We start from the raw sequence: 27,199 nt of genomic DNA on the forward strand, positions 1-27,199 counted from the left end.
CATCTCACAAAGCACTTCCACATACATTATTTCATCCAATTTACTCCTCACAACCAGCCTGTAAGGTAGGCATCATTATCTGCATTTCACGCTTGAGGAAACTGAGGCTCAGACGGGGGAGATGATTTACGGGAGTTCACCCCAGGGAACTTGGCAGAGCAGGGGTTTGAACGCAGGCCGCTTTCAGCACAAAGACCTCGCTTGTCCACCTCTATCACAGCAGCCTCAGAAACCTCTTCAGATGTTGGCATCAGACCCAGGGGAACTGTTTGCTTTCCTGTTCTGTCTCTCTCATCCACAGTTGAAAGAACTGGGGAAAGCTGAGACTCAAGAGTTTAGTCCCTCAGGCTCAGGCAGGGGTGGAAGTACTCTCTTTATTCACCCCTCTGCACAACGTGCTTCTCTAGCATAACTTAGGAGCAATGTTATAAGGTAAAGCCAAACCCTAAAACATCAGGGCTGAGAGAGGCCTTAGCAATCATCTAGCCAGACCTGAGTTTCCCTGTATGTGTCAGTTATGATCAAATGGTAGTGAAATGCTGCCTGGAATAATGCACTGAAAGAGATTCTGGGTCAGGACCAGGCTTGGTGGGGTGGAATCGCTTAGCGGTATCTGCCGTGAATGTGAGAGTAAGAAATGGTGACTCATGTGTAAGGTGTTTTCCATCCCCGTCTAGGTTAGCTATTCCCATTCTACAGATGGGAAAGTTGAGGTCAGTTTAGGTAATCCATTAGGACCTGCTGCTGCAAAGGGGGAAATTTAATAACCAGCTAGAGGCATAATTTGGTCTTTCTTCACCTGAAAACCTACAGCAAATTCAAAGACTCCTAGTCACCACAGCCCCCCACATGCTCATAGATCACGGAGCCATTCATCTGGCAGCGTGCCCATTTTCTTATTTCAGAGTTCCTGCACACACAAAAACACATGCATAAATAACATCATTTCCTGAACCACTGGAGACTGTCCCCATTGTCCTAGTTAGGGGACGCATTCAGAGATTGACACTCTTGTAAAGTAGCTACCTTGATTCTATTCAGACTGGGGCCAGACCACACTTGTTCCTCTATCACAGTCCCATTCCCAGGAAGGTCTCACAGGGACTCAGGGAGCAGGATTTTAGATAGGACCCTTCTCTCGCATCAGTCTGGCTCTAAGGATGTGGAATTTCCCTGGAGATGAATATGGGGATTTTGTTTTCTCTCTGCCTTCAGCCCCCTTCTGAGAACGAAATGGTCTGGAGGGAACACAGATACCCAGATGGAAGCTTTTGCCTTCCCAGGTCATTATTAGCAGGTCGAACTTTCCACCCTGAGGGCAGAGTCACCCACAGATTCACTCCACAGGGTGCCTTCCCTCCCCTGTCTCACATGTTCCCTTCGTCCCTTCTCAGCCCCCAACTTTCCACAACAGTGCTCTGAGCCCCTAGTATATGCCAGGGCCTGTGTCCGGTGCTGAGGATGCCAAGGTGAGTGAATGAGACACGCTCTCTGCTCTCAAAGAGCTCACAGTCAAATGGGAAAGATTTTCAGCAGGTGAACAGATGATTACGACCCTTTGGATACATGCTGCGCCAGGGAAGCATAAGGCGTGTGTGTGTGTGTGTGTGTGTGTGTGTGTGTGTGTGTGTGTGTGTGTGTGTCATGTAGGGCCAGGGGTGGAGGAGGCAAGGTGGGGAGGTGGGCCCCTAACCACCTGGGATGAGCTGGGAATTTCCCTGGAGAAGATTCTAAGCCGAGCCCTGGGGGGTGAGGGCATTTGCCATCTAGGGAGGTGTAGACGGATTGCACAGGCAAGATGCAGGCTGGGTGTGTGGGGCAGCCTGGCAGGTGCTGAGTCCTCCCAGAGCAGTTGGGAGCAATAGTGCCCGAATCCCCTCCGGCATTCCTGAGGGTTGCCATTGGCTTCTTTGTTAGAGCTTTGTATGTCTTTGCGCCTCTGCCATTGGCTCTGTCCACAGCAGAGAACTCTCACAAATAGGAGAGGCTGAATCTCCAAATGCCTAAAATTAAATGAAAACAAGGGACCGGTATGGGAGGTATCAGAGGAATCGTTGGAAAAACATCTGGACCTTTCAGGGTTGTTACGAAGATGGTATGAGATCATGTGATTAATCGGCCCATAGTAGGAACTCAACATGAAATCAGTCATTCTTACCCGCTCCTTACCAGAGGTTACCTTTCAACAAATAACAACATACAAATCAAGCTGTGTGTGAGTCATCCGTCCCATTTGCCAGACGTGACTTAGGGTTTTCTGAGCCTCAGTCCTTTTATCTTTAAAATGGGCCTCATCATGCTTGCCTCACAGTACTGTTATGAGAATTAAAAGCATCAATGGTTGTAAAGTGATTATCGCTGCACCTGACGTATAAGAAGTGCTCAGCAAATGCTAGCTAGTATTATTATCATTTATTACTGTGAGACACAATCAAGTTAGTGATGATGCTTATTACTAAACAAAAAGCATAATGATGTAGCTCTTTCCAGTCCTGACTACAGCAGCATAAGACATAAGCCCTCTTCCTGCCAGACCTTCTAACACCATGGCTGTTTGTCTCTTGTTGATCTGCCAGCTTGTGAATTTTAGTCCTGCCTGAGCCTGGAGGTGGGAATAGAAGGCAAAGTTATCAGAAAGCACAGCGTGGAGCCCAGCGGTGGAGTACAGGGGAGCATGTTTGCACAGCCGAACACCAAGCTTATAGTGGTCAAGAATGTGTAGGGGTGTGTTGGGAGGAGGGCGGGGGCCGGGTGACAGAGGAGTGGGCAGCAATGACTGACTTGTTTTCTATTTCTACTATGAAACAGTTAATCACACGATCTCACACTGTGTTTGTAAAATCCCTGTGAGGTCCAGGTTATTATCCTTATCTTCTAAATGAGAAAACTCATGTGCTCAAGGTCATGTGGCTTGGTAATAGGCAGAGGCAGGATTCTATCCCAGGACTGTCTGACTCCAAAGTCCACATGCCCTACTGCCCCCCTGTAATAACCAAAGCCATGCACTGAGAACCACTATATGGCAGGAGATTCGCTGGCACTTCACATACATGATCTCATTTAATCCTCCAAACAATCCTCTAAAGCTGGTATCTTTATGCCTGGGAAACTGAGACTCAGAGTGGGTAAGATATATAATCCAAAGGTACACAGGTGGTAAAAGGTACTCTCTCTTGCCGTCTCTTTCTTCCATCCTTTCTCGCTCCAGTCCTCTCACCATTTACTTTTTTCTATTATTTAACCACAGTGGGCACTCCAACAAGTGTGTTCTCTCTGAGAGGCCTTTCTCTTCCCCCGAAGCAATTAGAAGTACTTGGTCAGGAAGAGTGAGAAAAGAGGCAGATAGACCAACATGATTCCAGCCTGCATGATGTTGGCCCGCTGGCTCCAGATTCTTGTTTCCTAGCAACACCTTGGCTCTGGGTCAGGGTGCAGGCTTTGACGCAGGCCTTAGAGGTGGACTTGACCAGTGATCCATTGGGTTGGAGCTGGCCTTGGCTGTCTTCATCTGACACACCAGCTCTGTGCCCCAGGGGTACCTCCTTAGGGTCCTTGGGATCTGCACTTCTGTCCCCTCCCATTCCACAGGTATCCAGGGAGACAGAAGACTCCTTCTGGAGCTCTTGGCTCAAGAAGCCCCTAAGATCTGGGGCACCAGAATCACTGACATTTACAACTGAAAAAATCCTTAATTTAATGACTCTATTAATATAGATAATGAAATGGAGTCCCAGGGAGAATAAGCAACTTGCTCAAAGGAATTATACATTAGTGACAGGATTAGGACTCGAACTAGCTCCTTCTTCTCTCTTCCCCATCAAAGAAAGTGTGTTGAGAGGCAATTCAAGGGACCATGTGTTCAAAGGTACATCTTTTTTGTTTGTTAACAGCTTTATTGAGATATCATTTACATACCACACAATCGAAGGTGTCTTTTTGAGCCTTCTTTGGAAGCACTGGTGACTTTGCACCAAGACAAAGTTTGGGTTGAATTTCCAGAAGGGAACACAACTTTTAATTATTTTATAGCTGAGAAGATTCTCTAAGGAAAGTGAAATCTGAGGGAACCACTCCTCCCAGCTTTCAACCACATCCCGTTTTTCTATTGCAACTAACAGTCAGTGATTCAGCGAGGCAGCTGGTGGGAGGAGCAGGAGGTGGCATAATCAGCTGGTGCTAAATGTGACCCAAAGTGTTCATGTATATCAACATATGAGCTAAGCTGACCCCCTGCCCTGGTTTTATTCAGCAACTGCTTTAGTGCCTGCTTTGTTTCAGGTCCCGTGCTAGATGCTGCAGATGCAGCGGTAAATTAAAAGTCGCTCTGCCTTCACAGAGCTCAGTCTAGCCTTAGAGAGAGGTAGGCAACAAGGAAATCACAATGCAATGTGTCAGTGCTAAAAGGCAGAAACACAAAAGGTGGTGTGGACACCTGACTCAATCTGTGTAGTGGATCAGGAAGGGCACCTCAGAAGACCTGGAAGAGGTAAGATTTAGGAGACATTGGTGGGTAAGGAGAGGGAAAGTGTTTTAGGTAGCAGAAAAGCAAGTACTAAAACGGCCTAGAGAGGGATGGAAGCAGTGGTGAGATAAATCTAGAAAGATAAATAGGTGGGAATAAAATCCCACTGGATATGTAGACCGTGTTAAGGAATGTTTCCTTTTACCAGGAGCATTTTAAAGTCATTTAAATGTTTTATGTAATATTATTAGCACTTACGTTTTAAATCTGACTCTGGCTGGTGTGGGATTGGGCTTGATTTGGGATGGGAGGAAGTGTAGTAGATAGGATGCTAGATTAGATTTAAGAAGATCAGTTAGGAAGTTGTAACAGTGTTTCAAGAGCTTAAATTTAAGGTCAGTAGGAGCTTAAATTATCATAGTTACGAGGATGAAGAAAAGAATAAAGGGATGTGAAGAATATTAAGCTGCTAGCAGGATGAGAACTTTATGATTGAATGGTGGGGAGGTGGGAGGTGGGAGGTGAGAGGTGAGGGAAGTGATTAGAAATGGTGCCAAAGTTTCGGGCCTACATGCCCGAGTCTATGCTTGTGTTCCTTAAATGGAACAGTAGCGAACAGCAGGTATTGGAGAGCTGAGTTGTCTTAAATATGCTGAGTGTAAGTTTTCTAAGGGATATCTTCATTGAACACACCAGCCCACAGTTGGCGTGCCAACTGGCAATATAAAGTGGGCAGCTGGATATATACCACTCAAAAGAAAGGTAAGAGCTGAAAAATGCAGGTTTGAGACCTAGTTTCATAGGTCATTGAATTCATAGGAAGAAAACAACATCTCCCAGCATAAAAATAAAGCTCCTCTTTTGTAACTTGTTTCCTTAGGGAGCTGCTTTTCCCCCTGCCACACCCAGTATTGTTTCTGATGTTTTATTTAGAGAGGCTTTATCTCATTCAGAGAGAGGCTGTCCAGGCTGCCCATTTTAGGCCAGCTTTTACTTGTGTAAGATGTATGGGACATATTTCACCCTATATGACAGTGTCTAGGTCCATCCATGTCTCTACAAATGACCCAACTTCATCCCTTTTTATGGCTGAGTAATATTCCATTGTATATATGTACAACATCTTCTTTATACGTTCCTCTGTTGATGGACACTTAGGTTGTTTCCGTGTCCTGGCTATTGTCAATAGTGCTGCAATGAACATTGGGGTGCGTGCATCTTGTTGAATTATGGTTTTCTCTGGGTATATGCCCAGTAGTGGGATTGCTGAGAACCTACTGTATAGCACAGGGAACTCTACTCAGTGCTCTGCAGTGACCTAAATGGGAAGGAAATCCAAAAAAGAGGGGATGTATGTATATGTAGAGCTGATTCACTTTGCTGTACAGTAGAAACTAACACAACATTATAAAGCAACTATTCTCCAATAAAAATTTTAAAAAGTCTACGGGACATTAAGAATAGTCCTGGTACATATTAAGTAGGCTGGAGTTAATATCCCCATTTCATTGAGGAGAAAAACAGGCATATGGGGCAATGGTCACCAGAGCAGAAGAGAAGAATACATACTTATAGATTTTTTTCCTTTATCATTTGCACCTTTCATTTAGCTAACAATTAATTAACCTTTTTGGAGGATCCAGGGTATATGTGCCATTTGTATGTGCATCGTACATTTCTTCCAGGGTATCAATCAATGAAAGTTTTATTCTCCTAGATCCAGCCCCAGAGTCATGGATCAGGTGAGGTAATACACATGCCTGCGCCCTCTCTACTCTTTGAGTGTAATATTTTTAATTTAACTTTATTTCTAACATTTTTACAGAATCATTAAATTTGTCAAACAAGTTTCAGATTCTTGGGGCTGAGAGATTTAGAGAGTTATTATTTTTAAGTGTAAATATTAAATGTCATTTCACAAAAGCACATGGTTTTATTCATGTGGTTGCTCAGAAATTAAAATTATACAATTTTTTTGTTTATCATATTATGACGTTGTTTTTAATATTTAACTCTAAACATTTGTTGTCACTCTGAAGTAGGGGGATGGACTCCCAGCCATTATTTGGTTCAGATGATGAAACGGATGGTGCTACACACACACATCAAGAGGACTTTAAAAGATTTGTCACTCATGTAACGGAGCTTTCTGGGGAGAGCAAAGGTAGCTCTCAAGCAGGTCCAAAAATGGCTTGAGAGAGCAAGGAAAAGAGACTGGCTTGGCTTTTACATAATGGCAAGGAGGGTGGAGTGGGGTTGGAGTGGGTTCCATTTTGCTGGCTGAGGCTTGCATGGTTTCAACTTCCCTCTGGCACCAAAGGTGGGAGCACTTAGGCTTGCCCAGGTGAGGGGGCCAGTGGGGAAGGGGGAGTAGCGGGGCTTGAAAGCTGGCAGAGATCAAGCATCAAATAATATGGAGTCAGAATTTTTATTACACTTCACTCTTCACTCTGGATATTTGACTGATGACTGAAATGTGCCATGTTTCATTTAATTGAACCTGAACTTGTTAAGTAACCCGTATGTCACTCTATGAGGCCTGCAGTCTGAGGGTGGTGAGGGAAATATTAGTTCCATTAAATGCCTTGTATGAGAGCCCAACGTGATATATTTTGAGAAATGAAATGAGTGCTTTGGTCACTATCAATAATGTCTGGAACTCTGAAGGGGAGGAAGAGTGTCCTAGGTGAGACCCTTTATTGTGGATTTACTATGTGTAGAGACATATGTGACCTTGATTTTTATATTTTGGGTATCTGTGAGACAAGAGATTCTCAGCATTCTTTACCTCAAAGAGGCAAACTTGGATAGGGAATTGTCGCTGCCATTGGCTAGACCAGATGAGCAGATCATTGACAATGGCCCAAGAGTCTGTAGAAATGCACAGATGGGGCTGACTGTTGGCCTGGGCATCCAGGGCAAAGAAGACGGCATGAAGTTTGGCCAGTTGTGCTGACTCTTGGGTCCAGTCCCATTATCAGGGACATCTCAGTTAAGGACGAAAAAGCAGCAAACTCCATATTCTATGATGGTGGTGACGCCATCTAGAAAGCATATAAAGTCCCTTTGCTGGTCATTCACTTGATCCCAAGGGACTCCCCAGATGGTCAAGGTGTCTGGGTAAGGGAGGGGGTGATCTTCTTCAGCATCATGACAACTGACAAAGGAGTAAGGATGGGGGGCACCCCCCTACAAATGTGATATGCCAGAGGTTTGGCCCTATGCTGGAGCTAGGAGGCCTCAGGGGCTGTGCTGAGCTTTCAGGGTGCTGCTGCCATGATCTAAGGCTGTGGGCAGCTGGGGGTCACAGCCTCTGTTTCCAGGAGAGCCCAGTATGCAGCCTGATGTTGCACTGTAACGGCGTATAGCGTGGAGATGAGGAGGGCTGTTTCTTGTACCGAAAGTCCAGGGGCAAATTATGGTTATCATATGTGGTTCAGAGACTCCAGGAGGCATGAGAGGAGATTGCTGAAGCCTTTACAATGAAGGAGTCTGTGGGGGTCACCGATTGGAGTGCCTGCTGTATTGCAATTTGGGTAGATTCTACAGTCTTTTGTTGTACAGGATCCCAGTCAAGGTAGGCTGATTTGTGAGTAATAGCATAAATGGGCTTAAGTAAAGTTTGTAAATGAGAAGTATGTTGTCTCTAGAACCCAAAAGGCCTGAAAGGAGTTGGACTTATTTTAACATTATAATTGCTGGTTTTGACAGTGTCAGGAACGGAATGGTCCTCAGCTAAATAACTTTCAGGAATTTAACCAAAGTGGCAGGACCTTGTACAATGTATAGGGCAATGGCCCATCCCTTTTTGTGAGTTATTTTGTGAATGTTTATATGTCCTCAATGAGAGTGTCAAATTAATGTCTTTGGAAGAGGGTGTGATCAGTGTGATGGCATTACCGTGCTCCTGGAGAAAGTTGGTTGTTGCATTAAGATCTTGTCTATAAAGATTGTGTGTGAAGGCATGGCTGCTGAGGTACCTCACGGGTAGCCAGATAAAGGGGGATTGTGTCCCTTTGAAGTTGAAGGCAAACTGTGTGTGAGAGGCTGTTGAAATAGGCACTGAACATGACATATCAGCCAAGCCTATGAGTGCAAAGTATTAACCAGTTATTGATTGGATGGAATTTATTATTTCAGTAATTGGTATGGAAGCATTAACGGGTGGGGCCTCAGCATTAAGGTTGCAGTAATCCATTGTGAGGTTTCATTCAGGTTTAAGAACAGGGTAAACTGGGCTGTTAAATAATGAAGCAGTGGGGATAATCACTCTTTTTTCTAAATAGGTCTTGTATATGGATTTTAAACCTCAAAGGTTCTGTTTAAAATGGGCCATATTAACTATTTTAACTAATCGGGGAGGGCAGGGTCCATGTGGTCCCATTTTGGTAAGCCAATTGTAAGTACCAAAACTTAATTCAATTTCAATTTATTTCATTGTGTCAGAGCATCCATACTCAGTATGGAATATTTCAAGGTAATGAGTGTTATGGTTATGGGGAATTTAGGCAAGGCATTAGTTCTGATGATTAAGGTGAGGTATACCTATTTGTCTTCCTTACATATCCTGAAATGTCCTTAGTAACTCCCTTAAGATTATAGGGCGGACCTTGTTTAAATTTAGGGGAATTCCCACATGTAAATCTAATTTGAGCCCCAGTATTGATTAAAGCCATGAAAGTTTGGTAATTAGTGCATTTCAGCAGATGTTAAAAGCTACTTCAGAGTTTAGGTTGTCGAGGCACAAAAACCAATTAGCAATCTTCGAACTTTTTTGTTTTTTGTATAAATTCTTTTAGTAAATTTTGGAATTCTAATTGGGTCAAATTGTGACCTCTATTTGAGTTTTGTGTTTGTTTCCTCCTCCTGTATTCACTCTTTGTTTTTTTTTTCCTTTTGGTGGTTACTGTATATAGTTTTGTGGTGAGGGGCCGGGGGGAGTCCTCGCTACCCTACTCATAAGTATCTTCCTCCAGAGTTGCAAATCTGTGTCATCAGGATTAGGGTCTCCCTCATGGCAATAACCTTCATAGGGTTTAAGGATCCTGGGCTTAAACTGAATTTGAATTAACCCCTCAGCTATGCCACAAGGGAACCATGGATGCTCTTCTCTGTAACCCTGAAGATCAGGATCTTTTGTTTTGGCCAACAGTGACAAAGCAGCAGCAAAGACATTTTGTAGAGTCCTAATGAGCCATCTGCTTTTAGAGTGTAGACCGCAATGTTCCACATGCTGACTGCTCTTCCTGCACATGAACCACCACCGACAGACCCATATATTGTATAAGATATCAGTATTTCCCTGAGCACTTTATAGAATGGGGGCAATGCCTGGTTGAGACAACCAACCAGTAGTCACAGGGCAAGAGTCATTCCCCTGAAGTCACAGCTTATGCTGGAATCTAGACACATGATTCCATCTGAGACACAGATAGATCTGGACCAAGACACATGACCCAGGGCCACTTTGCTCCTGCCCCTTAACGCCAATTATCATATCCTCCAACTCAGTTCAGCTAAACCTATAAGAGAGGCAGGGTAGGGCTCAGCCAATGCAGCGCAAGCTGCACAGCTTAAAGCACAAGGTTGCCGGCAGGCAGTGCCTCAAAAAACAAGCTAGCCAGTTAGCAAACCAAAGCAAGAGACTAGAGAGCCCCTGGGATGGTGGTCATTGCCTAACAATGTGCTTACTGTGCCAGTTGTGTGGTTATCCCACAGAGAAGAGGGGGACCACCCAAAACTCGGTTCGGATGTTGAGACTGATGATGCTATATATCCACCAAGTGGGTATGAAAAGATTTCTAACTCACGTGATGAGGGTTTCTGGCGAGAGCAATGTGGCCTACCAGGCAGGTCCAGAAATAGCTTGAGAGCAGGAAAAGGAGGCCAGATTGGTTTTTATGGTGGCTTGAAGGTGGGGCTGGGGTGAGGATTCCCATGCAGGGGCTAGGACTTGTGTGGTTGGGACTTCCCACTGGCACTAAAGGTGGAAGTACTTGAACTTTCTTAGCAGCATGTCCAGATATAGGGCAGAAGATAAAGAGAGAATGGTGGGTTTTGAAAGCTGTCAACATCAAACATCAAAAAGGCAGTAAGACTAGTACAAAGTTATGCCGCTGCGATTGCAGAACTCATTTGGCTTAGGCTTTTGAGGGGGAGCAACTGGATGTTATTTCAGGATTTTTTTTTTTTTTTTTTTTCTGAGACAATGTCATCAGGCATTCCCAGTAAGGAGGTATATTAGAATATTTGGGGGGGTGGTGTGGGGAGGCGTACTTTCAAACTACACCTTCTTCCTCCACCTTGGTCTCCCTCAGGTCTCCAAGGAGATTCTGATTCATACCCTACCAGTTCCATAAGAATGAAGCCTCCTTGAGCCATGATTACTGATAGGAGTAAATGATATGGCTTAGGACAGGAAAAAGAGAACCACTTGCATTATTATTTGAAGGGTCATGGACAAATGGACCACTTTTGACCTTTGAATTGCTTTAATGCCCACTCACTCTTGTGGTTTGAACTTCCTGCTGGTACCAGCTTCTCACTCTTCCCTGGTATGTTGTACCTGTGTTCATGACACTCCCTCTACTTGCAGGGCCCTTCAGGAACCAGATCCTCTCAACTAAAAGCAGTCTTTTCTTAAACACTTGGCACTCTATTTCCATCTTGCACCGTTTATCTTATTCTTTTGTATATTTGTATTATTTTTTACATTCCTTCTCTCTCCAGCCAGACTACAAGCTACCTGACTGCAGGGTTCATGATTGAGTCATCTTTGCATTCATTACTCATATAATTACTGCTATTAATAAAAAACAGTAGATGTCATATATGTCTAATGAGTAAGTGAATGAATAAATGAAAGAATGAAATCTAAATCTTAATATTCTGTGAAAATATACAGTGGCATTTTAGTTATAGCTAGGTAAACTGAGTAAATCACCAAAAGAAAATCCTGGTTTTATTTTTATAGGAAAGATATGCATTTGACTTGCAGTCACACAAACTCTTGTGTTTACACTCAGGATTTCAGTGAGTTACTAAATAATTTTCCTTCGAGGGAAGTAAATGTTTTCCTCACCAGTTTCATAAAATCCTTCTGTCACAAAAAATATGGGTAATCTTATCATACATTTAATTTACTATAATATTAAGATACTGAGCACTACTGGAAGTTTATGAAATGTCTGAAAGTCTGCTAAGTGTGTTACATCCATCGTTTCTTCAGAACAATGCAGTAAACAGTATCGTTTTATTATTTATGAGGAAACTGAGGCTGAGAGGCTAAATGACTCAGTGGTCATAGAACTACTAAGTGGAGGAACCAAGACTGAACTCGCCACCAACCCACCCCCACCCCGCCCCATGCTTACAAAGCCCAAGTTTTAACTACAATATGTTGTATTACCTCCACCTGACAATGAGATTTAAGGCTTATTTTAAATTGTGTAATTATTTGGGTTAATGAATGTTGACCTGGAGGGAAAAATCCCTTTATGCTAGCCATCTATAGGAATAGCTAAAACATGCATGTTTCTGCCAAAAGTCAAGATGCCATCCTAATTACTTTAATCAAATAATTAGCCTTTAGGTTTTATGTGCAGCTTTCCTAGTGGGATACATTGCTGTGAAAGTTTTGCCTCTGCCCCTCCGGCAATCCCACTCTTCTTCCGATAGGCTTTTTAATTAAGAAGCTGAGCAGTGTGGTTGAATCACCAATGCAGGTCTGAAATCTCCCCCAGTGTTAACATGAAAAATTTGCATCAGTTCACCAAGAGGGAAAGGAGGTCTTTGCCCCCTACAGTGGAAATCACATTTTCTGGGCACGTCACATTTTCTGAATTAGGTCCTTTTATATAAGTATCCCATTAGTATATTTTAATTCTCACAGCAGCCCTTTAAAACATAAACTGTCATTTCCTTTTACAAGATGAGGAAACAGTAGCTCAACAGAGTGGCAGTAGTTCGCAAGTGGCCCAACGTCACAATAGTTGGGGTAGAGTAAGCAATTGGACCAAGCTGGGGCTGATTACGAAGTACAGGTTCTTTCTACTACTCTAATGTAAACACGATAAAATTACAGCAAAATTATGCAAAAACATTGGGGGGAAACTCAACCACAATTCTATTTGGTAAAATAATTAAAATCATAGAGCTAGAAAGGATTTTAGTGATGATCTAACCCAACTTTCTTATCTTAGACAGGGAAACCGATGCAGAGGTATGGTGATCATCTGAGGCCACATAGCTAGTAAAGAGTTAGAGCTGTGATACAATCCAGACCAAGCCCAGTGGCTTTACCCACTAGAATGCACTGCCAGTCCCAGAGCTGCCTAACTTCAGACTTAGTCAGAGTACCATGAATATTAATGATATCGACAAGATACAGCCAAAGTTCTGGAGTGTAAGTATTTTGCTAAACACCCTCCTGCCTTACCACTGCCTGCTTGTAAAATTCATCCAGGCATCTGCTGTTTCTTACCTGTAATTTGTTTTGTGATCCCTTGAGGAGCTGCACGTCCTGAGTGCAAATCAGCAGCCTAGTCAGGTATAAGGTAGAGCCCTGAGTTTCATACTAGACTTTGCCTTCCATTTCCCTCCTATAGAGCTGGGTAACACTTCACTTTTAAGAAGCCATTAATTAGTACTAGACTAAAAGTACAACTACTTTAAGCATTACTTGTCTTACCCACAGGAACACAGACTCAAGCCAAGTTTATCCTGCTGTTTGGAATAACGGAGTGGCCGTCTGTGGACGTATCTCAGGCTGCAGTGCACATTGGGATTGACCCTCACAATCATCCACATGGTGCCTATTCCTGGCTTTTGAGGAAGCCCAGGGCAATGGAATACAATTCCAAATACTTTAGAAAGACTGTGAAATAACTTACGAGAAAGTAAACACATTAATATTACTTACCATTTTTTAAAATTTTCTGAGCACCTGGCATAGTACTGGGCTCACAGTAGGTACTCAATATTGAATGAATCATTGCTCCAAAACCTTAAATTCTATATAATTACTCAGAATGATAAAGGAAAGCAGGGAGTTAATGAACCTATAAGTCATTTGTCTGCCTTTATCTTTTAGCCAATGTGAGGGTGTTACTGGAGGGCCTACCATCACCAAGTCATATAAATAACAGCCAATTAAATAACTGAGGACATACTGTATATTAGGCACCATGCTATGTGCTCTTAGCTAGAGATTAAAGCTAGCCCTCAATAAAGCTCAAATATATGGGCAAATAATTGCAACACAGTAAATTATATAATAATAGAAACATGAAATAGGTAGAGTGATAGTAAAAAGGAACAGGTGACCAGATTTATTTGAAGACTTACGGCTAGTGGGAGGAAATGCCTGAGAAAGGTTTTGATTGGCAAATAGGAACCTGTAACAATAGGAAAGATGGAAGGTATTATTCGGAGTGGTTGGACAACCTAACCCCACTCTTTTGAACAACTCAATAGAAGAAGATAATAGCTCTCACTGATTGAGTATGCCAAGAACTGTGGCGGGTATTTTAACATCTATTATCTCACATCTTACACCCGTCATGGAGACAGGGATCACTTTCGTCATTTTCCAGAAGAGGAAGGGGTAAGTGACTTGCCAGTGGCCACATGGCTAATAAGATGGAACTGGAAGATAAGCAATGCTGTAGTTTAGTGGTTTTCAGAAAGTGTTCTGTAGATTCACGAGTTTTGCAATTGTACACAGGTTAGGTGAGGGGATAAGCCTGTTCTCCAGGCCCACAAGCCTGCTTCAACCAGTGCAGCTGCATTTTGATTTATTACATAATTGACTTGCATGTAAGACTTTATCTGAATAAAGGTATTACTGCTTAAAAAGAGAAAACAACAAAAAAAACAAAACAAAAAACTGCTGTAATTGAGCAAATCAGTATCTTGAGGCTACACTCTGCAATTTAGTCAACTTGGTAAATAACTGAAAAATTGACTGTACTCAGCACAGCCTAAAATATTCACATCAAAGGAACAAAAACATTCAGACCACATTTATTTCCATTCTGAGCCAGCAGATACCTGCTGCATTTGAAGGCCAAGGCATGAGTGTGGTTCAGAGATGGGGTAGACCTAAATGCTGAAGGCCAAGTGACAGCACTTCCTTCAAAAAGCATAGGCAGCTGGAGGTTTCCTGGCATTGTTTATGTCAAGCCAGCCCACAATGTTATAGCCATATCTCTGCTGCAAACCTTGTGCCAAAGGCCTCGGCCGGCCACCGTTACTGCCTCAGCAAGTCCCCCACTGACAGCAAAGATAGATCTCCTGCTTCCAGGTGCTACCACGGATAAAGTGGCTCTAACAACTAGTGGAGTCATTTGTGATGCACTTTTAATTGGATCAATTTCCTCTCAATTATACAATCTTTAGAAATCAGATGCAATTTCATAATCAGAACATGGGGCTTTCTCCAGGTGAAAAGCACAAGACAGACCAGTTCAACATCATTTTAATTAGCTCCTTTCCTATCCTTTGGCAGCTATCACAAGAGAGGCCAAAAAAGCAACACCACCACCAAAAAAACAATTTTGAGTAGCTCGGCTTAGCAGATTTTGGCGTCTGTGAAAGCAAGGTAACAGTTTTTTGGCTTGCCATCAGCCCTGCACCCAGAGTACAAGATAATGTTGCTTGGTAAACACCAAAGCCTGAGGAACCCTGTCACAAAGTCCTTCACCCACTTCTCGGCTTCCTAAAAGCACAAGTTTCTTCCTTTGTTGAACTGTAATTATAAGGATAAAGCAGATGGTGGAGGCTGAGTTTAGAACAGGGTGTTGGTGACTGTAGACCTTGGGGGCTGATTCTGTACACGTGTATGTGCAAGTAAGTTTTGGATTATCTTTACATAATAGTGCTTTTTGCTGAATTTTGACCTAGGTAGATTCGTACTACTCTCAAAGAATGCAGTGTCAGACATGGAAGCAAAGCAGCAAGGTACAACTTATCCCTCCCCTCCCCTCCCCTCCCCAATTCCGTATTTAATTAAAAGACATGAACACCAGAGATGAAGAAACAATTATCAATTAGTTAATGCTTGATAGAGGAATGGAAATAAATCCCCAAACCAAATATTATGCACTGACTTGAGGAAAATACAGAATAAGGACCAAACAATTTTGCTTTAGCAATGAAAATGAGATGTGTCCACCTCCCCACTTTGTAGGCCCTGGCCCGTGTAGTACAATTCCACAGACAACTCTTAGCACAGGGCAGTGGAGAGAGGTAATATGAAAAATGATGTGCTCTAGAGACTATTCAAGAATGTTTGCTGACTATTATTAGCATTTATTTTTGTTTATTTCCAACGTCCTATGCTTTGGCATAATTCCAATCCACATGCTCCTTTAAGAGGCAAGCGATTTGCAGGCTAAAGCCTTCGACACCAACGAGGGTCAATCCATTCTCTGTCACACCTGCAATTACAGACCAATCCAAAATGGCACAAAACCCCCAGAGCCAAGAGGTACTGCTTCCCAAAGGGACTATATAGCTCCCATGGTGGCACTAAATGAATGGTCTTTCACACTGGTAAAGGTGGTCAGACCTGAGACATCATGCCACAGGAATATGATGTCCGAAGTGTCACTGAAAGGTAGAGTAGATCCCACTAAATGCATGCACACTAAATGCAGCAGAGTTGAAGAGAAAGTGTCACAGACGGAGCATGTTATAATAGGAAGGAAATAATGGACCAGAGTTATCAAAGCCAAAAGAGAGGAAAATCAACGAGGATTCAGTACACGGGGAAATTTCAAATACAGGGGAAAGAGGCTCTCTACTGAAGCCTTAGAAGTGCCTAAGTTCTAATTAAACATCAGCTAACCTCATATCATGTGTCCCATTTGGGGTAATGCATCTGTTAAAGCTCTAAACCTAGGCGAGGAAATAATGCAAATGAAACACACTAGAAGACAGAGCTTCTAAACTTCTAGGACTAGCCAGCTGGAATCAGGACACGGGCCAAGTCTACACTATAGTACCACCAACAACCAAGGAACAGGGAAGGGAGGTTGGTTGGGGAGCAGAAGAAACTGCCATTTCCCAGCCCCTAAGGGGTAGAATATCTTCTCAGATGGTAGCTGTAAATCTTGATGCAATGATCCCAACAGTCCAAGACCAGCAGCTGCCCCTTAGGTGTGAGGGCGATGCCCACGGGACAGGTGAGCCCCTCTCGAATAAGGACACTATAGCCCCCACCCTTAGGAAAGTGGAGAATTTCCTTGCGACTGCTGTCAGCCACGATGAGATCACCACGGGCATCCACACACATGCCAGCAATGCAGCGGAAATCCTCGTTCTCCGAGAAGAAGTGGCTAATCTGGCGACCCAGCTGCCCATCAGGGCCCACAGAGCCAATGGAGAAGCCGCCCTCCAGGTGGTGCTCGTTCTGCCGATTCTCCAGATTGAGGCCCAAGCCCTGGGTGAAGTAGACTGTGCCTTCAGCGTCACAGGTGACAAACTTGGGCCGCACAGCACTGCAGAGGCAGCTGTATTTGACCACCCCTGCCCCTCGGTCAACGGTGAAGCACCAGAGCTTTCCACCTTCCACATCAGTTACCACAAATTGGCCAGATGGAAGGGCTGTGATGCCCCAGGGTTTGCTCAGCTGGCTCCTGTGACAGGCCACGCAGTGGCCATCCAAGGTGTATACCTTGAGGGAGTTGTCGTAGCTGTCAGTCACACCAATCAGCCCATGGCAGTTCATGGCAACTGAGAGAGGAGTGAGATTGGGCAAGTCGGCCCCAAGGAAGCTCAGCACAAAGCTATCAATGCCACTGGGGCTGCGGCGGATCTCCTTCAAAAAGCCTTTGCGGGTAAAGACTTGTATACGGTAGTTGCCACGGTCAGCAACCAGCACTTCGCCTTGACTGGTCACGTAGAGACTGACCGGAAGGTTGAACATGCCTGGAGTGCTGCCTTTGGCCCCCATCTTCTTGAGGAAGAGGCACTGCTGGATGTTGGCGGCTGTGTCAGAACCCCGCTGCTTAGCAGGCGAGGCCCTAGGGCTAGCAACCACTTCCTCAGGGCTCATGTCCATCTCTCTAAATGTAACAGAGGAAGAGGCAGCAGAGGCTGCAGCCTCCATGGCCCAGGAGTCTTCCATGTTGACCGTCCGGGGCTTCTTAGCGGCCTGCCCGATCTGGAGGGGGCCGACATGGCCGACCTTAAGGAGCTCCACATCCTGCAGGGTGAGCTCCCGGGGCAGGCTGGCAGTGAGCTCCGGCTCCTCCTCATCGGCTGTCTCTTCCAGTAGTGCTACGTCTGCCTGCTTGATCTTGGCCAAGAAGTAGTCACAGCGAGACACAGCCTGCACCTCGGCGATGTTCAGCAGGTAACTCTGCTCCTCTACCACTTGACTGTTAGACTTTTCAACCTCAGCCAGAGAGCCGGTGAAGAACTTCCGAGAGCGAGCCAGCTCCTCCTGGACCCTGCGCTCCTCGTGCCCATACTCCTGGAGGACTGCTCTATACCTTGCCTGAAGGTCCTTGGAGACTCCTTCCAAGGCTACCTTCCGGCGCTGCAGCTCCCCCATAAGCTCCCGCAGACGGGCCAACTTCTCTCCAAAGTCCCGACGCCGCTCCTCAGCTGCTTCTTTGACAGGGAGTGTGCAGTGGCCAGGAGGCTGGTGGTCCGCCTCCCGGCAGGGCTCACATAACACCACGCTGCAGCTTCGGCAGAACTGCCGGGGCAGCCGCCGCCCGCACGAGCGGCACATGAGCAGCCCCACGGCCTCACTGAGCCCAGCCGTGTCAATGATCTTCAGCACCGTCAGGTTGTCCGTCAGCTGGGTCAGGCTGGTTATGCGGGTAATCTTGCTGCAAAAGGGACAGCGGACGCCATTGATGCTACTGGCCAGCAGCTTCTCCAGGCACTGGCGGCAGATGGTATGGCCGCAGTGCAGGAGCTTGGGCCGCAGCTGCTCCTCTGTGAAGGACTCCATGCAGATGGGGCATTCCAGCACTTCCCGCAGGGCATCCAGGTTCAGGTGAGAAGCTGCCGCCGCAGCCATTGCTGTTGCTCTGAGGGGGCCTGCTAGCACAGCCCAGGACTGAACGGCTTAGTGTCCATGCTCCAGAGGGTTGAACCCTGCTAAAGAGAAAAGGAAGCCATTATTCCACTGCCTCTACGAGTTAAATCACTCAAGAAACATTTAGACAATGGCTGCCATCACTCAGTTCAGTCACTGACTGGTTTCGAAAGGTAAATTGGGGAATGATTATAAGAAGTCTTCAGAGCCAAAGTGAGACCTGGGAACTTCATTCTGATGAACACAGAGAAACAATGCATGTTTTGGAGCCGGGAACTAATATGATCAAAGCCTTGAATGGAGTGGGGGGAAAGGCAGAGAAACTAGTTCGGAAGATACTGCAAAACTGCCTGGCGAAAGTTACAGGGAGCCTGAACTAGGGAGCAGGTGGTGGAAATGGAAAGAAGATGCATTTGAGCAATATTCCATAAGTACGATCACTAAGATTTGTTAGCTGAGTGGATTGGGGTGGGGAAGTGGTAGAGCTAAGATATCCAAAGACTCAAGCCCGGATGATTTGAGAAATGGTAGTCCCTTTATCAGGGACTTAGTTTTGGCCTGAAATACCCCCTCCTACAAGCAGTACATGCCATGAACTCTCCCACCCTCCTCGATCCACATATGCTCATGAAGTAGAACCACAGAGGTCTCAGTGCTCTCTCTGCAGCCTTATGTCAATGTCAATTTATACCCCAAAATAAGAATGAATAGATCTAGCTAGGTGAGGCACAAGGATAAATTCAGCCCTTCTTAAATGCAAATCCTACAGCTGCACCTGTGCAATCTTGTGATCTGCAGATGGTCAGCCATCGAGAAGGAGGAGGAGGAAGACCAGTTAGCCTGGTTTTAAGGGCAATGCAGCAAGCGGAGAAAAGCTTTGCAAATGTCGTTAATGCTTTCTCCACCCACATAGAAGAAGGGGAGTCAGCGCGGAGATACGTGTTACAAATTTCCCCATATTTAGCTTCGTATCACAGTCTGACAGATATTCGGGAGCAGACATGCACAATCTGTCTAAAGTCAATCCAACCTCCCTGAAATCCCACTTTCCTTCTACTGGAAAGGAAAGAGTACACATCTAGTGCTTACTATGTGCTAGATACCATGCTAGACGCTCCATATACTTAATCTCATTTCATACTCATAATGACCCTATGATGTAGGTACTATTTTCATTATCCTATTTTACAGATGAGGAAGCGAAGGCTCAGAAAAACTGGCTCAAGGTCACATGGTGCAAACACGGTAGAACCATGCAGTACAGATATCTTTAACTTTATTTAACCCAACATTACTTCAAGCTTTTTTTTTTTTCCCATCATACAGCACTTACCGTACTCTGAGAAATGCTGCCTAACAGCATAGAATTGTCTCCACAATTAAGAAAGAATAACGAGATTTAGCTGCTCCAGAGTGGGTTAGATTGATTTATTAGCTGAGTGACCCACTCCCACACACCAGCCTGGCAACCTCTTATGATTCAAATCCATGCCTCAACAAAATAACACATTACCACATACCATGAACCTAAAAGGTCTCATGGGACTCTCCGAAGCTGTGAATGCTGAATGCTTAAATGTCATGCGTCTGGCTGCAATCGTATAGAAACACTGATAGAAACCTCAACTCAGGATCCATGCAAACCTCCTCAATTCCAAACCAATAGCTTCAGTTCTCTCTTCCATCATCTGGGACAACAGACTGAGGGCAACATTTGGTATCTGGATCCAGAGCATGTTACTTTACAGTGCACAGGGACATCTGTTCTTCTCAGAACTGGCACTGCAGATCAGCTAATTAAACAAGTCTGCCAACTTGTAAAAATACCAGCAAATTCTTCCTCCAGTGTTCTGGAATATCATACCACCTCCTTCAATTAAAAAGCTTCCTGCCTCCCTGTTTAAGCCATCCACTTTAAAAAATGAATTTACTATGCCCACGCCCATTCCCCAAAATATCTCAGCTGTATGCAGCTTCACTAGGCTCTCTGAGGCAAAAGAGAATATCAAGGATTCCTTTCCTAAAGCTGCCATGCTTTGCCAGGAAACATGAGGTCCCATCACTAAAGCGTCAGGCGTGGAGATAGCTGTGTATCAGGCTAGGCTCCTGCTGAAAGTGGTGTTCCCAGGTTGTAGAAATGGGAGACATGGTTCAGGCCTTTCCTAGGTCTGAGGCTATGTGACCGGCAGATACAGCCCCTCTCTTCCAGAAGGATAACAGCTGGTCATTACTGTTAACACCGAGAAGGATTCAGGTGGAAAGTCAATTTGAAACTCAGTTTCCCTTGAAAAGACGTATGTGTGAAAGGAATTGTCTTACCATCCCAAGTCGTTAAGTTAGCTGCCCATTTTCTGCCAGCTATAAAATCTAAAACCAATCAGAATGAACCCCCAACATGTTATTTACAATTTTGGCTGCCACCCTGATACTTTGAACATATTTCCTGTTGTGCACTTTGTACTGTCAACTCTTGACCCCTCACCTCAGCTTACTGCCCACCCCCCCACCAATTTCTTTGATCTCATGATTAGTACTGCACACCCCATACTGATACTAGCCCAGCTCTGATTCAGCTTCAGATGAGAATCTACCCCTTAAGCTGTGTTTGCTCCAGCTGCCCTAAGACTCAGGAAAATTCTATAGTCATACCCTAGCCTGATCTAGCTGCTTCTGGCACCACTAGGCTTTCCCCAGTCTATGACATAAATAACAAGGGTAGCAGAACAAAAACAAAAACCCATGAACCTTGAAGTCAGAACTGGGATCAAATCAGCATGTCATTTACAAGTTGTGGGACAGGAAGCAAGTTATTTAATCTCACTAAACCTGTTTTCTTACTTTATAGAAAGGTTACTGTGATGATAATTTCTTACTTTATGAAACGGTTACTGTGATAATAATCCATAGAAAGTGCTTAGTCTGGAAACTGGCAGGTATGCAATGAAAAACTGCTATTTATCATAATTTTAGTAACAATCAGGAACAGCATTAACATTCTAACAACTAGTACTAGTATTAACAAAGCATTTAGTTTACAAACTGCATTTGAAAGGATGAAGAATCTTTCCTTCTATGGCATATAAAGGCACATAAAGATTAATAAAGAACCTGTCAGCTTTGAAGGAATTTGATTGAGGACACTAGATATCCATGTTAGAAACTGGCAAATGAATTCACAACTTCTCTTGTTCAGAAAATACCAAGAGGGCCATAAAAGTAGTTATGCAATAAAAAACAGATTTTAGTAGTAGCAGGAGTAGCAGCAGTGGTGGCGATGGCTACCACCCAGCCAGTGAGAAGGAATGAACAGGCACTTTTCAAAAGGCAGACAGTACCCAAGATACCAGATAATACACTTGAAAAATTAAAATTCTGAAGCTTCCCTGGAGATTGTTTTATCTGTTCTCAAAATCAAAGGATTAGAGATGACCTAAGGTTTCAAACTGCCATCCAGTGGTTGAATCCCCACCATGGGATAGTTCTCTAGATGTCTCTATTCCCTAAACCTGTCAGCCCCTTGGGGGGCTTAAGCTATGAGCAAAACTGCAGGACTTTAAGAAATTAATTAAACAACAAATCTTTACTGAGCACCTACTATGCGTCCAGCCCCATGAAAACACTGGAGATATAATTTTGAGCAAAAACAGACAGGAACAGAGTTCTTCACATAAAAACTAGAAAACATGTGAAACAGCACCTACATTTCCTTTCACAAGACATAAAAGTCCATCCTACTTCTGATACAGTCCCCTGGTTTGACTGGGTTTTTCCCAAGGCTTATCACATTTCCTTTCATGACAGCTTTCTAAACTTTGTTTATTCCTCCAGCATTTGAATGGAATGCGAAGCAAGTGCATAACCATCTCCCTGCCACCAACGGTCACTCTCCAGGAGTGGCTAGCAGGGCTGATTTTAAGAAAGTCAGTGAGGTCCTCATCTGACACTCACCCAGTTCTGTGTGTGGGAGAGGATTCTTAACGTTACATTACTCAGGGCATTTAAGGTACCTGCCAACAGCTAAGATAAACTCTGCAAGTAGGGGCTCATCGGGAAACGCAGGCATGACCCCAAAGCTGTACCACTGTGGGGCACACAAAACAACCCAGAAGGGCATGTTTGTAGCGAAAAAAAACCTTTAGCTAGAACTCTAAATCAATAATAGAGTTTGCTGGAAAAAAACAAAAAAAACACTTGTCTGTCCTGTCTTCCTCCAAAACTGCAGGACCTAGAAAGGATCCCCTGAATCTTCCACAAACGTGTGCAATGCTGCCAGTAAGACTCAAAGAATATAGGACAAGGGGAAAATCAGCAGTCTTCTCGGGGGACTTCCAACTGATCTTGACCCACCCAACTCTCAGTTCCTTTCTCTGCATACAGCATATGCACATTTAACCATGAGCTTTTGATTAAAGGATCAGGAAGCAGATCCTGGGAAAGGTACAGGAGGGGATGGGAATTTGGGGGAGGCCAGTGGGGGCTGCTTAGGTTCAATGAAATTTGGCAAAGCACTACTCAGTCCCCTTCCAGCCTCACCATCCTCTCATAATTGCTACCTCTCATAAAACTGCGATTTACTGAATGTCAGGCACCTTTTACAGATTACCTCTTATTCTCATAATAACTATGTGAAGTATGTTTTATTCCTCTTTATAAATAAGGAAACTAGGCTCAAAGAAAAGCAACCTGTCCAAGGTCTCAAAGCTGCTAAGTAGTAGAAGTGAGATTCAAATCCAGGTGTGTCAACTCCCAGCCATAAAACCACAGCCACGCAAAAGGTGTATTATAGTTTCCTAGCTGATTAGGCTACCATTAGCTCTAGGCACTCTGGCTGAGAGGCTGGTACAGGTACCTAGGAATGGGTTTTTCATCTGATTGTTCCACTAGAAGAACCTAATGGAGGTAGTGTCACAGAGGCAGCGCATCCGTGTGCATGACAATGATCCACTTCAAGGGCCTTGTAAACTTTTGACCGCCAAGCGCTCTCCAGACCTGAGTGTATGGGCTCTTAAGTATTGAAAAAGCCTTTCTACTAAAACTAGTATAACGTAACTTATGAGTCAGACAGATCTGGGCTCACATCCCTGCTCTGCAACTTGCTACGGAGCCTTGGGTAAATCATTTAACCTATTAGTGTTCTCATCTGTAAAATGTAGAAGAGCACCTAGATTATTAGCAGGATCATTGGCAGGATTAACTGAGATAATGCACACAATAAGCACTCAATAAATGGTAGCTATTCGTGTGTTCAAGAGATTGAAGCTGATAAGGGCAAGTACTTGTCCAAGATCACCTAGTAAATTAGCAGCAGAGGAAAGATTTTGAACTTTAAGCCTCTGATTCCCAGGCTGATTCCATTTCCATTACGTATCTTCCTTAGGGCTGTGTGTGGATAGTCCAGCTAAGTCTCTGGCCTTCTGATCCAGTCCTACTATGTTTCTGAGCTGGTCTCAGCAATGCTATAGCTAGTCCTGGAGTTGACAGAGCAAATGCTGTCATTCTTTTCCAAGGGAAAGAAGCCCAAAAGAGATCATTCAGAACAGGAGTTACTTTCCAGAGTATGGATGCTTTCAGCCTCCGTCCCTGCTATGAAGTGTTTTTTCAAGCCAGTGGCCTCTATACCTCACCCTCTAGTCTCCTGCACCTCATCCTGCCTGCTAACCTCAAGATCCTCTCCTTATCTACCCACTGGTCCTGGTCTAAGAGCAAATCAAGAACAAAGTCCAGGGCTACTCCCTACCTAATCAGATGGATTTATTCCCTTTACAGTTCAATATGATACTCAGCGATACTCACTGGGCCATCCTTTCATTAGAGGGGAATGGGCTGAGCTAGATAGTAAGACCAGGAAGGCCCCAGCAAAGAAAAAGCAAGGGAAGAGAGAATATACAGGATTCCAGAGATCTGAATATGAAGCTACCTTTGCCATCTCTAGCTATGGAACCTTAGACAAGTCACTGCCTAAGCCTTAGTCTCCTTATGGGTAAAACTGGATATTGTAGCACCTACTTAGTAGGGCTGTTATGAAAATCAGTAAGAAAGTAGATATGAAAATGAAATATTACTGAATGTTGAGCATTTACTATGCACCAGACACGAAGCACTCTGATCTACTTCACTGAGTCGTCACAATAATCTGTGATGTAGGTCCTGTTATTAACCCCATTTTACAGATGAAGAGCCAGGTACAGGAAGGCTCAGTAACTCATTCAGGACAGAGCCGAGATCGGAATCCGGGATATCGGACCCTGGCGCAGAGTTCAACTTTGGCACTACTGACATTCTGGACCCGATACTTCTTTGTTGTGAGGACTGTTCCGTGCGCTGTAGGCTGTTTAACAGCGTCCCTGGTGTCACCTACGAGAGGCCAGTAGTCCTCCCCGCCCCGACTATAACAGCCACAAATGGCTCCAGACATTGCCAGGCGTCCCCTGGGGGACAAAACCACTGCCAGTTAGGAACCATTTCTTTAGAACTTGGCCCAGGACTGAATGCTCAATGCATCTGAGATCCCCTTTTCTTGTCTCTCTCCCAGTTCCAACACCTCATGTGGGATTAATCCAATCTACTTATATCACTGATAAGGAAAATAAGACGTGAGATCATGTTCCACTCATCCCCTGGAAGTCTCACACACTAGCTGTCACCACAGCTTGAAGGGACAGGCAAAGGCGGGGCTGGGACAGGTGACCTGGAAGAGCCTCCTGCTTTATGTTTCCACTGACCGCTCTCTTTCCCCCCCCCGCCCCGAAGCCTACCACTTTCAGCAGGTCTGGGGTTCAGAGTGGAGTCAGTGGTCGTACCATGGCTGCCTCATGATAAGGGATCTCTGGCTAATAATTGAGGGAGGTTCTGCCCCTCACAGGCAAAGTCAGGCTCCTTCAGGAGTCCTGAGCTCAAAGACTTAACGACTTTCTTGCTGGACCCCTGAACTCTGCTCAACTCCAAACACTCATATACAGTTTCATACATTACTTCTAGGTCTTTGGGTCCCCAGAACTCCCTTTGCTTCCCATGCAGAGACTTCAGGAGAATTCCTTTAGCGGCCCAAGACACCCATCCACGACTCTATTCGGTCTCTTAATTCTGCAGTCCAATCAGTACCTCTCCACCCCACCGTTCAACCCTTCCTGAATCCCATTCCCAACTCTCCTACAATACGGAATTCCAGCCTTTTGGGCTCTACCCTGCCAGCCTCACCAGTTGCTCACTCATGTGCCCTGAATCGCTCTGACACAGATCCTTTAATCTCTGTTTCCAAACCTCTGCAGCCTTCAGCCCTGCACCACAGTTTACCACCCCAGTCCCACACCTCACATGTGTGCCCTCCCTCAAGCTGAGCCTCCACCCCCTGCATGCCATCAGGAATCCTGCCCCGCCCTCAAACCCTGCTCCTTCCTCTTTTGCCCACCCGTGTCTTCTGTCGCTTCAGACCTTAGCCAGGTCTCTTCTTTTTGCCGACCAGATACTGCTTGCCACTGATTACCGCACGAACTCAGCCCCTCATTCTTCCCCAGATTCCACTCGGGAAAACGCTTCCTCCTCAGCCGTGAGGATAGCCCCGGACCCTGGCTCACTCTGACCTCAGATCTCGCCCCCCGCCCCAAAGCCTAGTGCCCCCAGACTCCCTCAAACCTCCTGAGATTCTGCACCCCAAACCTCACCAAGCCTCCCCCATTCCTTCATATTTCCGAGACTCTGCAACCCTGGTCCCTCCAAGGCCTTCAGATCCCCTCCCGTCTCCCAGATGCTGCACCCGTCTCTCCTCAGGGCCCCACATTACCTCATACCTCCCGAGATGCTGCACCGCGACTCTTCTCAGAGTCCCTCGCTCCCCTCCCCGGCCGCATTTCCTCCGAGCTCCTCAGCCCCTTCTCGGACCCCCGCCGCCTCCCGAGCCTGCCCCCGCGCAGCCCCACCCCCACCCCGGTCCCACTCCTCAGAGCCGGTCCCCCAGACCCTGCCATTCTGGCGTGGACCGGCCGCTGCACACCGGCACAGTCCCCCGCGCCGCTCGGCAGCCACCGCCCGCGACTCCGGCCTCGGTCCCGCGTACCCCACCGGCCATCCCGCCCCCTACCTGACCGCCCGCGGCTCCGACGCGTCCACCGCTGCCAGCCCACCCGCCCGCCGCGGTCTGCGCACGCGCCAACGCGCGTCCCTTGGCGGGCGCCAATTCGCAGAGCCGCCTGTCCGTCACTGCGCCCCGCCCCCCCCCGAGGCATGCTGGGGCTTGTAGGCAGCGGGGCCCGAGCTCGCGGCCCAGCAGCTGGGTGGCGGCGAGCCCTCTGGAAAGGGCGAGGTGTCTTGGGAACACGTAGTTCAGCTTTCTGTCCCCGTTGTACGGTTAAAGAAACTGAGGCCCAAGTTCGCTCAGCAAGTTGGGAGCTAAACCAGAACTCACGTGTCTGACTCCAATCTGTGTCAACCCCTTTGCTAAACCATGGCCTCCAGGAGTGTTCGTCAGCCAAGCCTTGGCACCTATCAGAAAGGCCTCGCGCCACCTCAGCTTTGCCATCTGAGAAATGGGCCAAGGAGACAATACAACATCCACTCTCGGGCAATCTCGGGCAAGCACAGAACCTGGACGCGCTTGGGAAGGTAGCGCTTCGGGCCCCTCAGTTCTCCCTGTGACACACCGCAGCAGCCTAGAGATTAAGTTTATCTGATGAACAAATTGCTCTCGT

The 27,199-nt window shown here is 45.6% G+C and overlaps 2 protein-coding genes across 7 annotated transcripts in view; one reads left to right on the forward strand and one right to left on the reverse strand.

The window, feature by feature from the left end:
* The window catches only part of ASTN2 (astrotactin 2), an 899,407-nt gene that overhangs the window by 665,000 nt on the left and 207,208 nt on the right, over positions 1-27,199 (forward strand). The window lies entirely within an intron of this gene.
* Positions 14,805-26,653, reverse strand: TRIM32 (tripartite motif containing 32). 3 transcript variants are annotated; one of them, XM_068553556.1, is made up of 2 exons: positions 26,593-26,653; positions 14,805-18,577 (listed from the first exon to the last, which is right to left on the reverse strand). In XM_068553556.1, the coding sequence occupies exon 2, from the start codon at positions 18,495-18,497 to the stop codon at positions 16,536-16,538; it is 1,962 nt and encodes a 653-aa protein (XP_068409657.1). In that variant the 5' UTR covers positions 18,498-18,577; positions 26,593-26,653; the 3' UTR covers positions 14,805-16,535. The 3 variants fall into 3 exon arrangements, with proteins under 3 accessions (XP_068409657.1, XP_068409659.1, XP_068409660.1); XM_068553558.1 differs by having other exon boundaries at positions 14,805-18,574; positions 26,593-26,652; XM_068553559.1 differs by lacking the exon at positions 26,593-26,653 and adding an exon at positions 26,296-26,318 and having other exon boundaries at positions 14,805-18,574.

Source organism: Eschrichtius robustus, chromosome 10, assembly GCF_028021215.1.
Source record: "Eschrichtius robustus isolate mEscRob2 chromosome 10, mEscRob2.pri, whole genome shotgun sequence".
NCBI classification, from domain to species: domain Eukaryota; kingdom Metazoa; phylum Chordata; class Mammalia; order Artiodactyla; family Eschrichtiidae; genus Eschrichtius; species Eschrichtius robustus.